Here is a 16,335-nt window from a genome sequence, read left to right on the forward strand (position 1 = left end):
ATAAGTCCCTTTAGCATTTCATATAATAAGGGCTTGGTGATGATGAACTCCTTGAACTTGACCTTATCTGAGAAGCACTTTATCTGTCCTTCCATTCTAAATGAAAGTTTTGCTGGATAAAGCAATCTTGGCTGTAGGTCTTTGGATTTCATGACTTGGAATACTTCTTTCCAGCCCCTTCTTGCCTGTAAGGTCCCTTTTGAGAAATCCGCTGACAGTCTGATGGGTACTCCTTTGTAGGTGACTGTCCCCTTATCCCTTGGTGCTTCTAGGATTCTCTCCTTCATTTTGGTCTTGGCTAATGTAATTCTGATGTGCCTTGGTGTGTTCCTCCTTGGGCCCAACTTCTTTGGGAGTCTCTGAGCTTCCTGGATTTCCTGGAATTCTATTTCCTTTGCCAGACTGGGGAAGTTCTCCTTTATTATTTGTTCAAATAAGTTTTCCACTCGTGGCTGTTTCCTTCCCCCTTCTGGTACCCCTATAATTTGGATGTTGGAACGTTTAAAGATGTCCTGGAGGTTCCTAAGCCTCTCCTCATTTTTTTGAATTCTCATTTCTTCATTCCTTTCTGGACGGATGTTTCGTTCTTCCTTCTGGTCCATTCCATTGATTTGAGTCCCAGTTTCCTTTCCATCGCTATTGGTTTCCTGGACATCTCCCTTCATTTCAATTAGTTTAGCCTTCATATGTTCCTCCAATTTGTGACCGTAGTCTACCAATTCTGTGAGCATCCTGATAAATAGTGTTTTAAATTGGGCTTTTGAGAGGCTGGCAATCTGTTGGTCGCTTAGAGTTATTGGCTCTGGGACTTTGAGTTCTTCTTGAGCCATCCTTTGGGCTGTTTGTGCCTGTTAAGTAGCAGGAACGGGAGCCCTAGGTTTTCACCAGAGCAGGGCAACTCAGTCGCTGGGTTGTGACGTTGTATGTGGGGGCGGGGTCAAAGAGGGACAATGGCTTCCCTCCGGTGCCCGCCTGCTTCCACGACCCCCACCGTTACCGCAGCCACCACCGTCACCAGGCCCATGCGTTTCGTTCCACTGCACGCGAATGTGCCACCGCTGTCAGCCCTCCACCACTGGGTTTGCCCCCTGGGGCCTGTGTGGTCCGACTCACTACGCGCGAATGTGCGACCTTGGTCAGTCTGTTCTGCACCCCGACTAGTTCTGGGCTGCCTGCGCTCCTAGGTCTGCCCTGCCTGACCCAGCTCCGCTGCTGGCTCCACCTCTTACCGTCCTCGTTCAACGGTTCGTAGCTGTCGGACTTCCGTATAATTCGGTTTTCTGGCTTCTGGGTGTGTGTTAGTTCTCCAAAACTTTTGTTGTATCCAAACTTGGTTCTGGGAGAAGGCACAGTGTTTCCACCTATGCCTCCATCTTGGCGGAAGTCCTGTTTTAGGGTTCTTAGGATACAATCCTAGCAGTGAAATTGCTGGGTCAAAACGCAAGTCCAATTTTAGTTTTCTGAGAAAATTCCATACTGTTTTCCATAATGGTTGTACCAGTCTGCAATCCTACCAAAACATTTGTTGTTTATTGCTTTGTTTATGATGGCCATTCTCACCTGTGTAAAGTGGTATCTCATTGTGGTTTTAATTTGCATCTCTCTGATAGCAAGCGATATTTAGCATCTTTTCATCTGTCTCTGGATCCTCTGTATGTCCTCCTTGCAGAAGTGTCTGTTCAAGTCCTTTCCCCATTTTTCAATTGAGTTAGTTGTCTTCTTAGAGTGAAGTCGTGTGAGTTCTTTGTATATTTTGGAAATTAAACGTTTGTCTGATGTATCATTGGCAAATATGTTTTCCCATACAGTTGGTTGTCTTTTTATTTTAATGCTGTTTTCTTTAGCTGCGCAGAAGCTTTTTATTTTGATGAGATACCATTTGTTTATTCTTTCTTTTATATTCCTTGCTCTAGAGGACATATCAGTAAAAATGTTGCTGCGTGAAATTTCTTGAAGAGGCTATCTTTACCCCATTTTATGTTACTGCCCCCTTTGTCGAATATTAATTCACTGTAGAGACTTGGGTTTATTTCTGGGTTCTCTGTTCTGTTCCATTGGTCTATGTGCCTGTTTTGATGCCAGTACCAGGCTGTTTTGATTACAGTGGCCTTGTAATACAGTTTGATATCAGGTATTGTGATCCCTCCTACTTTGTTCTTTTTTCTTAACATTGCAGCTGCTATTCGGGGTCTTTTATGCTTCCATATAAATTTTTGAAGTGTTTGTCCTATGTCTGTGAAATATGCCATTGGTACTTTAATAGGTATTGCATTGAATCTGTCAATTGCTTTGGGTAGTATGGACATTTTGATGATGTTAATTCTTCCAATCCATGAACATGGTATTTGTTTCCATTTGTTTGTGTCCTCGATTTCTTTCTTCAGTGTTATGCAGTTTTCTGCATATGGGCTTTTACCTCCTTGGTTAGATTTATTCCCAGATATTTTATTTTTGTTTTTGCTATATCGAATGGGATTTTTTTCTTGATTTCTGCTTCTGCTGATTCATTGTTAGTATACAAAAATGCCTTTGATTTCTGGATATTGACTTTGTATCCTGCCGTTTTGCCAAATTTGTTTATTAGGTCAAACAGTTCTTGGGTAGAGTCTATAGGATTTTCCATGTACACTATCATGTCATCTGCAAACAATGACAGTTTTGTTTACTCCTTTCCAATTTGAATGCCTTTTCTTTTCTTACCTAATCGCTGAGGCTAAAACTTCCAATACTATATTAAATAGAAGTGGTGAAAGTGGACAACCTTGTCTTGTTCCTGATCTTAGTGGAAAGCTTTTAGTTTTTGCCCATTGAGTATGATGTTGACTTTAGGTCTTTCATATATGGCCTTTATTATATTGAGGAATGCTCCCTCTATTCCCACATTGCTGACTACCATTATCATAAATGGGTGTTGTACCTTATCAAAAGCTTTTCCAGCATCTATTGATATGACCATGTGGTTTTTGTCTTTGCTTTTGTTTATGTGGTTTATTTTATTTACTGATTTGTGGATATTGAACCATCCTTGCATCCCTGGGATGAATCCCACTTGGTTGTGGTGTATGATCTTTTTGATGTATTGTTGGATGCGATTTGCCAATATTTTGTTGAGGATGTTAGCATCTATGTTCATCAGCGATATTGGCCTAAAGTTTTCTTTCTTTGCTGTGTCTCTATCTGGTTTTGGAATTAGGATGATGCTGGCTTCATAAAAAGAGTTTGGGAGTTTCCCATCATTTTGGATTTTTTGGAATAGTCTGTGAAGAATAGGGGTTAGCTCTTCCTTAAATGCTTTGTAGAATTCTCCTGTGAAACCATCTGGTCCAGGGCTTTTGTGTGATGGGAGTTTTTTGATTACTGCTTCAATTTCATTTGCTGTTATTGCTCTGTTCAGGCTTTCTCCTTCTTCTTCATTGAGTTTTGAAAGATTATATTTTTCTAGGAATTTGTCCATTTCACCTAGGTTTTCAAATTTATTGGCATACAGTTCTTCATAGTAATTCTTTCCAATCCCTTCTATTTCTGTGGTACCAGTTGTAATCTCTCCTCTTTCATTTCTGATTTTGTTTATTTGGGTCCTCTCTCTTTTTTTCTTAATGAGCCTACTGAAAGGCTTGTCTATTTTGTTTACCTTTTCAAAAAACCAACTCTTGGATTCATTGATCCTTAGAATTGTGCTTTTAGTCTCTATGTCATTTAATTCTGCTCTGATCTTGGTTATTTCCTTCCTTGTACTTGCTCTGGGCTGTCTTTGTTGTTTTTCCTCAAGTTCTTGCAGGCAGAGGGTTAGGTTGTTTGTTTGAAATGTTTCTATTTTCTTTAGGTAAGCCTGTATTGCTATGAACTTCCCTCTCAGAACTGCCTTGGCTGTGTCCCATAAGTTGTGCATTGTTGTGAGTTCAGTTTTCATTTGTTTCCAGAAACTTTTTTATTTCTTCCCTAATTTCAATCTTGACCCATTCGTTCTTTAATAGCATACCATTCAGTCTCCATGATTTTGGGTGTTTTGGTTTTTTTCCTGTGGGGTTGGTTTCGATTTTCTTGAATTTGTTGAGGCTCATTTTATGTCCTATCATGTGGTCTATGAAAATGTTCCATGTGCATTTGAAAAGAATGTGTATTTAGCTTCTTTGGGATGAAGGGCTCTATATATATCAGTCAAGTCCATTTCATCTAGGGTATTGTTTAGTGCAGCTATATCTTTGCTGATATTTTGTTTGGAAGATCTGTCCATTTTTGACAGGGGGGTGTTAAAATCCCCTACTATAATTGTGTTGCTGTCAATATCTTTCTTGAAGTCTTCTAGGATTTTTCTTATATATTTGGGTGCTCCTATGTTGGGTGCATATATATTTATGATGTTAATGTCTTTTTGATGGATTCTTCCCTTCAGTATTATGAAGTGACCTTCTGGGTCTCTCTTTATGGCCCTTTTTTTGAAGTCTATTTTGTCTGATATTAGAATTGCTGCCCTGGCTTTTTTTCTTGACTATTTGCTTGGAAAATTTGTTTCCAGCATTTCACTTTTAGTCTGTGATGGTCTTTTGTCCTGAGGTGGGTCTCCTGTAGGCAGCATGTGTGTGGGTCTTGCTTTCTTATCCATTCAGCTATTCTATGTCTTTTGATTGGAGCATTTAATCCATTTACATTTAAGGTTATTATTGATAGGTGCTTATTCATTGCCATTTTTGTACAACAGTTCCTCTCTGTCTCTCTCTTTTCCTTCCTTTCCTTAAAGCAGTCCTTTTAGTATTTCTTGTAGAGCTGGTTTGGTGCAGGCATATTCTTTTAGACCTCTTTTGTCTTGGAAGCTCTTTATTTGGCCTTCTATCTTGACTGAGAGCCTTGCTGGGTAAAGTAGCCTTGGTTGTAGGCCTCTGGTTCTCATTACTTGAAATATTTCTTGCCATTCTCTTCTTGCTTGGAGTGTTTCCATTGAGAAGTCAGTAGCTAACCTTATTGGGGCTCCCTTGTATGTTACTTTCCTTTTTCTCCCTTGGTGCCTTTAAGATTCTCTCTTTGTCTTGGAATTTTGTCATTTTAATGATGATGTGTCTTGAAGTGGGCCTGTTTGGGTTCCTCTTGAATGGGACTCTCTGTGATTCCTGGATTTGTGTAACTTTTTCTCTCATCAAATTAGGAAAATTTTCCATCATTACTTTTTAAAATAGGTTTTCTATCCCTTGTTTTTCTTTTTCTCCTTCTGGTATTCCTATTATTTGGATATTATTATGTTTCATATTATCTTGCATTTATCTTAGTCCCTCTTCCTTCTTTTTGAGCTTCTTTTCCCTTTCTTCCTCTTTCTGAGAGATTCCTTCTACTGTGTCCTCCAACTCACTGATCCGATCTTCTGCCTTATTGATCCTGCTTTTCATTCCTTCTACTGTGTTCTTCAGTAGAAATTGTATTGTTCATTTCCTCTTGGCCTTTGCTGATAGTTTCTATTTCCTTTTTCATGTTGATATAGTTTGTGGAGAGCCCATTGTAGCTCCCCTCTAGTTTCTGGTAGCTCCCCTCTAGTTTCTGGTAGCTCATTGTGAGCCCTTTGAATTTCCTGATAAGTAGTGCTTTGAATTCAATATCTGATAGCTGACTTGCCTCTCTTTCATCTGACATTATTTCTGAGACTTCCACCTTTTCTTTCATTTGGGCATTGTTTCTTTGCCTTCCCATTGCTTATGAGACTCTTCTTGTTAGCTTCAGCTTCTTAAATTGATCTGACTCCCTAGGTTTATGGTGTGAACTTCTGTGGTAGAATACCTGTGAAATTCAGTGGTGCAGTCTCCTGCAGGTATCTTGATGTTCTCTCCTTCCACCTACTCCTTTCTTTATGTGTGTGTGATCAGCTGGAGGGGGAGGCAAAATGGTTTATGACAGCAGGAGAGTACTTTATGATATTTACAGTCACAGCCGGTAGAGAAGAGACAGAATATCTTCAGGCTCTATATAGTGTTAACTGTAATCTTCAACCCAATTTGCCACTTTTAAGAAAGGATAGACCAAAGATAAGTCTCTTGTTGGGGAGGGAAGGCTTGTGAGTTGTATCTAGAAAGCAGTGAGGTAGCGGGTGGTCAGATTTTGAGGTATGGTGAGAGTAAAGAATAGTAAATAGATGTAGCATGTGAGCAAGTAGAGTTAATCAGTACAGTAATAGAATTCAGGAACCTGTAAAGTGGGCTAAGACCCGAGAGATATGTTGTGAAGTATTTACAGTGGTATAGAAAGCAACAAACAAACACACAAAAAAGGGCAAGAGAAGTGAGGAAAAAGCAATAAGTTTGGGGTGAAAGGAAGAAGGACTAAAACAGGAAAAAAGAAAGGAGAGGAACAGAGTACTGAAAGATACAGCAACAATAAAATTTAAAAAAATATACGATTACTGAAAAAAGCTTAAAAAAAGTTTAAAAAACCAAAACAAAAACAAAAACAAATACAAACTCCTCCCTTGTTGGTTTCAAACTGTCCAATCCAGTTTTTCTGGTTTTGGCAGGACCCCTCTGTGGGCTGGGTTTTAGGCCCAGGCACACACCCACCCGCCAGCCAGGCTCCCAGACTGGTGTGCGGGCGCCCGCCCACCTGACAGGCTGCCTGGGTCCCACGGTATCTGGTAGTGGTCCTTCCCAGTCCTGTGGCTGGGTGAGAAGCAAGTCAAGCTGCCTTCACAGAAGAACACCTTAGTCCACTTTCCAGTAAAAACTTCTCCAAAAAGTGTGCCTCTTAGCCCAGCCCAATCCCCAACCTGACTGGTTAGGACAATGCTCCTCTCAAATTTCCTGGGCCGGGAGCCTGGTGGGCTGGTGACCACAGAGATTGCAACTGAACAAGGCCCCCTGTCCTTGCCACCCTCCCTGCACACCTAGGCAGACAGGTCTCTGCCACCCAGCCCCGCCTAGATGGTGAGGGAGGGAGCCAGCTCTTCCAAGGACCCCGTAGGTGGCCCAATGCTCCACTGAGTACTGGGCTCCCTATGAGTCCTCCGTGGCACTGGCCGCAGACGGAAGCCTCTACACCCCTAACGCAGCGGCAGTGATGGCTCCGAGGCATTATAGGATGGCAAAGGGCAGCCAGCCCTGCCACTGCTGCTTTTGTCTTTACTCACAGGTGCTGGGCTCCTGATGGGTCCTCTGTGACAGACGCCCCGACACTGGCCGTAGACAGATGCCTCTGGGCCCTGGAAGCTGTGGCAGCAGCAGCTCCGACGTCTTTATGCGCCAGCCAATGGCTGCTGCTCCCGCCGCTGCTGCTGCTTTTGACTTTACTCTGGGGTGCCTGGCTTCCAAGGGCAGCCGGCCCTGCCATTGCCGCTTTTGTCTTTACTCACAGGTGCCGGGGTCCCGATGAGTCCTCTGTGGCAGACACCCCTGTCGCTGGGCACAGGCGGAAGCCTCTGGGCCCTGACCGCTGGGGCAGCCACAGCTCCGAGGTCTTTACGCGCCGGCCAATGGCTGCCGCTGGCCTGGCAGCCTCTGTCCTTACTCGCGTCCCTGAGATCCCAACAACTTGTAGCTGTCTGGTTCATCACTGTCTCTATTCTCTTATTTTCATAAATGCTGGGGAATTGTTGGTTGGGGAACTGACTGTGCTGTTCTTCAGTAAATCTGCTGGGATTTTCTCCCAGGGGTACGAGAGCTGGAGTCGCTCTGTCCTACTCCGCCGCCATTTTCCCAGATTCTCCTCTAATACAGTTGTCTCAATTTTTCCCCCTTTGATCTCCTCTACCCTTCGTACCCTCTGCCTCCACAGTCAATTCCCACACCGTTGTTTATGTCTGTGGGTCATTCGTACATGTTCTTTGTCTAGTCTCTTCCTCTTCTTTCCACTATTATCCCCCTCTCCTCCTCCTCTGGTAATTGTGATTCTGTTCTGTGTTTCTATGCCTGTGATTCTAGTTTATCTTGTTCATTAGATTCCTCTTGTAGGCGAGATCATATGGTATTTTTCTCCCATTGACTGGCTTATTTCACTTAGCATAATGCTCTTTAGTTCCATCCATGCTATCATAAAAGGTAGGAATTCTTTTTTTCTGCTGCATAGTATTCCATTGCACAAATGTACCAGTTTTTTGATCCACTCATTTGCTGATGGGCACTTAGACTGTTTCCAGCACTTGGCTATTGTAAATAGCACTGCTATGAACACAGGGGTGATTCAGGATTCTTAGGATATAATCCCAGTAGTGGGATCACTGGGTCAGAAGGCAGTTCCATCTTTAGATTTTGGGGGAAATTCCCTATGTTTTCCTCTGGCTGCACCAGTCTTCATTCCTACAAACAGTGCACTAGGGTTCCCTTCTCTACATATCCTCACCATCACTTGTTCACTGATTTATTAATAATGGCCATTCTGACAGGCGTGGGGTGATACCTCATTGTGGTTTTAATTTGCATCTCTCTGACGACTACTGATGTTTAGCATCTTTTCATGTCTCTGGGCCCTTTGTATGTCCTCCATGGAGAAGTGTGTGTTCAGGTTCTTTGCCCATTTTTTAACTAAATTGTTTGTCTTTCTTTTAACTAAATTGTTTTGTCTCTCTGGGCCCTTTGTATGTCCTCCATGGAGAAGTGTGTGTTCAGGTTCTTTGCCCATTTTTTAACTAAATTGTTTGTCTTTCTGGTGTTGAGTTCTATTAGTTCTTTATATATTTTGGAGATCAAACCTTTGTCCAATGTATCACTGGCAAACATGTTCTCTCATATGGTCAGTTCCCTTTTCATTTTAATGATGGTTTCTTTAGTCATGCAGAGGCTTTTTAGTTTGATGTACTCCCATTTGTTTATTTTTTCATTTATTTCCCTTGCCCTATGATATATCAGCAAAAATATTGCTACATGGGATATCTGAAATTTTCCTGCCTATGTTTTCCTCTTGGACTTTTATGGTATCATGACTTATATTTAAGCCTTTTACCCATCTTGAGTTTGTTTTTGTGTATGATATACGTTGGTGGTTGAATTTCATTTTTTTGCATGTAGCTGTCCAGATCTCCCAATAATACCATTTGTTGAAGAGGCCGTTTTTACTCTATTTTATGCTTCTACCCACTCTGTCAAATATTAATTGACCATAGACACATGGGTTTATTTCTGGGCTCTCTGTTCTGTTCTATTGGTCTATGTGTCTGTTCTTATGCCCATACCAGGCTGTTTTGATTACAGTGGACTTGTAGTACAGTTTGGTATTGGGTATTGTGATCCCTCCTACTTTGTTCTTCTTTCTCAAGATTGCTGAGGCTTTTCAGGGTCTTTTTGGTTCTTTTTGGTTCAAACTTTTGCAATATTTATTATAGATCTATGAAACATGCACTGATATTTTAACAGGAATTGTGTTGAATCTATACACTGCTTTGGGTAGTATGGACATTTTAATGATGTTAATTCTTCCAATCCATGAATCGGTATATGTTTCCATTTATTTGTATATTCCTTAATTTCTCTCTTCAGTGTTCTATAGTTTTGAGTACAGGTCTTTTACCTTCTTGGTTAAGTTTATTCCTAGGAAGTTTATTTTTCTTGTTGCTACAACAAATGGGTTTTTTTTCCTAGTTTCTGTTTCTGATAGTTCATTGTTGGTGCACAAAAATGCCATAGGTTTCTCAATATTGACTTTGTATCCCACTATTTTGCCAAATTCATTTATTAGGGCAAGTAGTTTTTTGGTGGAACCTATAGGGTTTTCTATGTATAGTATCATGTCATCTGGAAATAATGACAGTTTTTGCTTCCTACTTTCCAATTTGGATGCCTTTTACTTATTTTTTCCTTGTCTGATGGCTGTGCCTAGAATCTCTAGCACTATGTTGAATAAGCGTGGTGAAAGAGGATGCTCTTATCTTTTTCCTAATCTTAAGGGGAAAGCTTTCCTTTTTGCCCATTGAATATGTTGTTGGCTGTAGGTCTCTCATATATGGACTTTTTTAATTTTGCGGTATGCTCCTTCTACTCCCACTTTTCTGAATGTTGTTATCATATGTGGGTACTGGATATTTTAGCTGTATTCTGACCTTTAAGATCCAACTTATCTCTAGAATCTTCCCCAAAAGCCCTAAATTAAAATGCTATTTGCCTCCTCTGAATTTCTATAGCACTTAGTATCATACATTAATTTGATGTTTTCTACTTTTAACTAACCTTCATTCCATCCTACTTGACCCACCTGCCACCTTTGCTCTAAATTAAAAATGTTCCCTTTTGGGAGCTTTTAGCCTTTTGGTATTCCCCATGATTGGCATCCACAGATGTTCAACTTCTGCTTGACTTTACATAAGTTGTATATCCTAAGATATCACTTTTGTATTACTAGCATGTAAGTAAAATGTACCTCCAGTTCATCCCCCAGGTCTATGCTCTACAATTCCATGATATGATGCTTCCCACCACTTTTACCCTCCCTTCTCCTTCTGAGATGGTGTTCTCACTCACATCCATACATTCAACCCCTGGACCAGAACTGTCACGACCTGGATCTCCAAATACCTTGTTTCACTGACATTCTGCCTGTCCTCTCCACAGCCTCTCCTTAAGTCAGCTCCATAGGCAGAAGTTTAGCAACATGAAAATACCATATTATCAACTCTTAGTGGTGAAACAGAAAACTTACCAAATAATAAAGGAATGAAAGGTTGGTTGCAGCTGCACTTTTCACTCTANCCCACCCGACAGGCTGCCTTGGTCCCATGGTATCTGGTACTGGTCCTTCCCAGTCCTGTGGCTGGGTGAGAAGCAAGTCAAGCTGCCTTCACAGAAGAACACCTCAGTCCACTTTCTAGTAAAAACTTCTCCAGAAAGTGTGCCTCTTAGCCCAGCCCAATCCCCAACCTGACTGGTTAGGACAATGCTCCTCTCAAATTTCCTGGGCCGGGAGCCTGGTGGGCTGGTGACCACAGAGATTGCAACTGAACACGGCCCCCTGTCCTTGCCACCCTCCCTGCACACCTAGGCAGACAGGTCTCTGCCACCCAGCTCCGCCTAGATGGTGAGGGAGGGAGCCAGCTCTTCCAAGGACTCCGCAGGTGGCCCAATGCTCCACTGGGTCCTGGGCTCCCTATGAGTCCTCCATGGCACTGGCCGCATACGGAAGCCTCTATACCCCTACCGCAGTGGCAGCGATGACTCCGAGGCATTACAGGATGGCCAAGGGCAGCCGGCCCTGCCGCTGCCCTTTTTGTCTTTACTCACAGGTGCTGGGCTCCCGATGAGTCCTCTGTGACAGACGCCCCCACACTGGCTGTAGACAGAAGCCTCTGGGCCCTGGAAGCTGTGGCAGCAGCAGCTCCGAGGTCTTTATGCGCCGGCCAATGGCTGCTGCTCCCGCCACTGCTGCTGCTTTTGACTTTACTCTGGGGTGCCTGGCTTCCAAGGGCAGCCGGCCCTGCCACTGCCGCTTTTGCCTTTACTCACAGGTGCTGGGGTCCTGATGAGTCCTCTGTGGCAGACGCCCCTGTCGCTGGGCACAGGCGGAAGCCTCTGGGCCCTGATCGCTGGGGCAGCCACAGCTCCGAGGTCTTTACGCGCTGGCCAATGGCTGCCGCTGGCCTGGCTGCCTCTGTCCTTACTCGTGTCCCTGAGATCCCAACGACTTGTAGCTGTCTGGTTCGTCACTGTCTCTGGTCTCTTATTTTCATAAATGCTGAGGAATTGTTGGTTGGGGAACTGACTGCGCTGTTCTTCGGTAAATCTGCCAGGATTTTCTCCCAGGGGTACGAGAACTGGAGTCGCTCTGTCCTACTCCGCCGCCATTTTCCCAGATTCTCCTCTAATACAGTTGTCTCAATTTTTCCCCCTTTGATCTCTTCTACCCTTCGCACCCTCTGCCTCTACAGTCAATTCCCACACCGTTGTTTATGTCTGTGGGTCATTCGTACATGTTCTTTGTCTAGTCTCTTCCTCTTCTTTCCATTATTATCCCCCTCTCCTCCTCCTCTGGTAATTGTGATTCTGTTCTGTGTTTCTATGCCTGTGGTTCTAGTTTATCTTGTTCATTAGATTCCTCTTGTAGGCGAGATCATATGGTATATTTCTTCCATCGACTGGCTTATTTCACTTAGCATAATGCTCTTTAGTTCCATCCATGCTATCATAAAAGGTAGGAATTCCTTTTTTCTGCTGCATAGTATTCCATTGCACAAATGTACCAGTTTTTTGATCCACTCATTTGCTGATGGGCACTTAGACTGTTTCCAGCACTTGGCTATTGTAAATAGCACTGCTATGAACACAGGGGTGATTCAAGATTCTTAGGATATAATCCCAGTAGTGGAATCACTGGGTCAGAAGGCAGTTCCATCTTTAGATTTTGGGGGAAATTCCCTATGTTTTCCACTGGCTGCACCAGTCTTCATTCCTACCAATAGTACACTAGGGTTCTCTTCTCTACATATCCTCACCATCACTTGTTCACTGATTTATTAATAATGGCCATTCTGACAGGCGTGGGGTGATATCTCATTGTGGTTTTCATTGCATCTCTCTGACGACTACTGATGTTTAGCATCTTTTCATGTCTCTGAACCCTTTGTATGTCCTCCATGGAGAAGTGTGTGTTCAGATTCTTTGCCCATTTTTTAACTAAATTGTTTGTCTTTCTGGTGTTGAGTTCTATTAGTTCTTTATATATTTTGGAGATCAAACCCTTGTCCAATGTATCACTGGCAAACATGTTCTCTCATATGGTCAGTTCCCTTTTCATTTTGATGATGGTTTCTTTAGTCATGCAGAGGCTTTTTAGTTTGATGTACTCCCATTTGTTTATTTTTTCATTTATTTCCCTTGCCCTATGATATATCAGCAAAAATATTGCTACATGGGATATCTGAAATTTTCCTGCCTATGTTTTCCTCTCGGACTTTTATGGTATCATGACTTATATTTAAGCCTTTTACCCATCTTGAGTTTGTTTTTGTGTATGGTATACGTTGGTGGTTGAATTTCATTTTTTTGCATGTAGCTGTCCAGATCTCCCAAAAATACCATTTGTTGAAGAGGCTGTTTTTACTCTATTTTATGCTTCTACCCACTCTGTCAAATATTAATTGACCATAGACACATAGGTTTATTTCTGGGCTCTCTGTTCTGTTCTATTGGTCTATGTGTCTGTTCTTATGCCCATACCAGGCTGTTTTGATTACAGTGGACTTGTAGTACAGTTTGGTATTGGGTATTGTGATCCCTCCTACTTTGTTCTTCTTTCTCAAGATTGCTGAGGCTTTTCAGGGTCTTTTTGGTTCTTTTTGGTTCAAACTTTTGCAATATTTATTATAGATCTATGAAACATGCACTGATATTTTAACAGGAATTGTGTTGAATCTATACACTGCTTTGGGTAGTATGGACATTTTAATGATGTTAATTCTTCCAATCAATGAATCGGTATATGTTTCCATTTATTTGTATATTCCTTAATTTCTCTCTTCAGTGTTCTATAGTTTTGAGTACAGGTCTTTTACCTTCTTGGTTAAGTTTATTCCTAGGAAGTTTATTTTTCTTGTTGCTACAATAAATGTTTTTTTTTTCCTAGTTTCTGTTTCTGATAGTTCATTGTTGGTGCACAAAAATGCCATAGGTTTCTCAATATTGACTTTGTATCCCACTATTTTGCCAAATTCATTTATTAGGGCAAGTAGTTTTTTGGTGGAACCTATAGGGTTTTCTATGTATAGTATCATGTCATCTGGAAATAATGACAGTTTTTGCTTCCTACTTTCCAATTTGGATGCCTTTTACTTATTTTTTTCTTGTCTGATGGCTGTGCCTAGAATCTCTAGCACTATGTTGAATAAGCGTAGTGAAAGAGGATGCTCTTATCTTTTTCCTAATCTTAAGGGGAAAGCTTTCCTTTTTGCCCATTGAATATGTTGTTGGCTGTAGGTCTCTCACATATGGACTTTTTTAATGTTGCGGTATGCTCCTTCTACTCCCACTTTTCTGAATGTTGTTATCATATGTGGGTACTGGATATTTTAGCTGTATTCTGACCTTTAAGATCCAACTTATCTCTAGAATCTTCCCCAAAAGCCCTAAATTAAAATGCTATTTGCCTCCTCTGAATTTCTATAGCACTTAGTATCATACATTAATTTGATGTTTTCTACTTTTAACTAACCTTCATTCCATCCTACTTGACCCACCTGCCACCTTTGCTCTAAATTAAAAATGTTCCCTTTTGGGAGCTTTTAGCCTTTTGGTATTCCCCATGATTGGCATCCACAGATGTTCAACTTCTGCTTGACTTTACATAAGTTGTATATCCTAAGATATCACTTTTGTATTACTAGCATGTAAGTAAAATGTACCTCCAGTTCATCCCCCAGGTCTATGCTCTACAATTCCATGATATGATGCTTCCCACCACTTTTACCCTCCCTTCTCCTTCTGAGATGGTGTTCTCACTCACATCCATACATTCAACCCCTGGACCAGAACTGTCACGACCTGGATCTCCAAATACCTTGTTTCACTGACATTCTGCCTGTCCTCTCCACAGCCTCTCCTTAAGTCAGCTCCATAGGCAGAAGTTTAGCAACATGAAAATACCATATTATCAACTCTTAGTGGTGAAACAGAAAACTTACCAAATAATAAAGGAATGAAAGGTTGGTTGCAGCTGCACTTTTCACTCTACTGTCCTTTTTTTCAAACATTTTTAAGGTCTCTACAGCCTAGAAATGAAATACCTGAAAGTTACTTCTATTGTAATATGACAGTGTTCAGGCTTACACCTGAGAAAAGATTAGTATGAAGTTTATGACCAGGGATGAGCAAAAGACTGTATAATAATACATTTCAGAAAACAGATGACAAGATGAGAATTTCATTTGAGAATTAAAATTCATAAAGAATAAAATATCACTAAAAGTACCATAACTAAAATTAAAGATGGGATTAATGGCAGATTATATATAGCTGAAGAGAGCAGTAAACATTGAGCCTGTGAGTGTTGTGACACAGTTTTAGCCTGTCCTGCATAATGAAGTGGGTAGTAAGGCTTTACCTAAAAAACATGACCCAATTTGCTCTTTGCAAAATAATTCTAAAATTTCTGCTTCTGGCTATTAGAAAACAGCCCACAGAAGACCATTCTTCCACAGAGAACAATTAGAAAAGTTAGATAAAATACTAAAAAATATATATTTTAAAGATTTTATTATTTTTATATAGAGGGGAAGGGAGAGAGAAAGAGAGAGAGAGAAGCATCGATACACAAGAGAAACATTGATTGGTTGCCTCTTGTATGCCCCCAATTAGGGTTCTGGTCTGCAACAAAGGCATATGTCCTGATTGAGAATTGAATGGTGAACTTCTTGGTTTGTAGGACAGTGCCCAAACACTGCCAGGGCCTAAAAATATTTTTTTGAAGACACTGGAGAGCTACTGAGGCAACCAGGATTTGATGGCTAAACAAGATCCTAGGAAATGTTCCAACTAAATAGAATAAACACAGCAAACTAAAAGGCTCAAAAACACTCTTAGAAAAGAACATAAGAGACATAGATAAACACTGGGAAATCTCATATAAGCATAACGAATTCCTGAAAGGGAAGAAAGAAAGACCAGTGGCTGAGAATTTTCCAAAACTGATGACAGAAAATAATTCTAGGAGTATTACAAAAAAATCATCTGAAGTGGATCTAAATATAACTATTGTGTTGGCCAAAAAGTCTATGTTTTTTTCCTGTAATAAAGACATGTTTTTTCATTTTCACTAATAGCTTTATTGATATGGAGATTCTCAGTATATTAGCTATCTCCCATGTGGTATAACTTTGATTGTTTGAAATGGATATTTTGAGTATGTTGGCTATCTCTCATGTGGTATAATGTTGATTATTCTCAATTAGTGTTTTGATTTGATTGCTATCAACTTCAACTGGTCTACCCAACTTGGAGCATCGTCCCTTGAGAAACTTCCAGTATGAAACTTTGCAAACCATTTTTGACACACTAATCAGTCACAGCACCTTCTCCATATACTGCAGAAATCTTTTTTTTTTGCATTTCAGTTGAATTTTTACCTGTCTTCAAATAATAAAGCATAATATGCTGAAGATGTTACGTATCTTCTTCCATCTTCAGTATTAAAATGGCTACACAAAAATTCATCAATTTTGATATTTTTTTAAAAAAATGCAAGCTGATATGTTGGCTGTCACAATACAATAAAACTAAATTGTTTTGAATAAAGTTAAAGACAACTAACTGCTACTAGAGCCATCTTACGGAAAACAAACAAACAAACAAACAAACAAACTTTTTTTGCCAACCCAATACATTTTCGATCTATGAGATATCAAAGAACACTTTTAACCACCTGGAGGTCTGAGATCATCGTAACCAAACA

At 40.9% G+C, this 16,335-nt stretch overlaps 1 protein-coding gene across 8 annotated transcripts in view; it reads right to left on the reverse strand.

Moving 5' to 3' along the window:
- The window catches only part of IFT88 (intraflagellar transport 88), a 224,533-nt gene that overhangs the window by 90,943 nt on the left and 117,255 nt on the right, over window positions 1–16,335 (reverse strand). For all 8 annotated transcript variants that reach the window (XM_037037259.1, XM_037037260.1, XM_037037264.1 and 5 more), the window contains one exon: window positions 14,570–14,656. In XM_037037259.1, coding sequence (XP_036893154.1) covers window positions 14,570–14,656 — 87 coding nt within the window. The remainder of the gene's footprint in view (window positions 1–14,569; window positions 14,657–16,335) is intronic.

This window comes from Sturnira hondurensis, unplaced genomic scaffold (assembly GCF_014824575.4).
Source record: "Sturnira hondurensis isolate 20B ecotype Veracruz unplaced genomic scaffold, ASM1482457v3 Scaffold0022910, whole genome shotgun sequence".
Lineage (NCBI taxonomy): Eukaryota > Metazoa > Chordata > Mammalia > Chiroptera > Phyllostomidae > Sturnira > Sturnira hondurensis.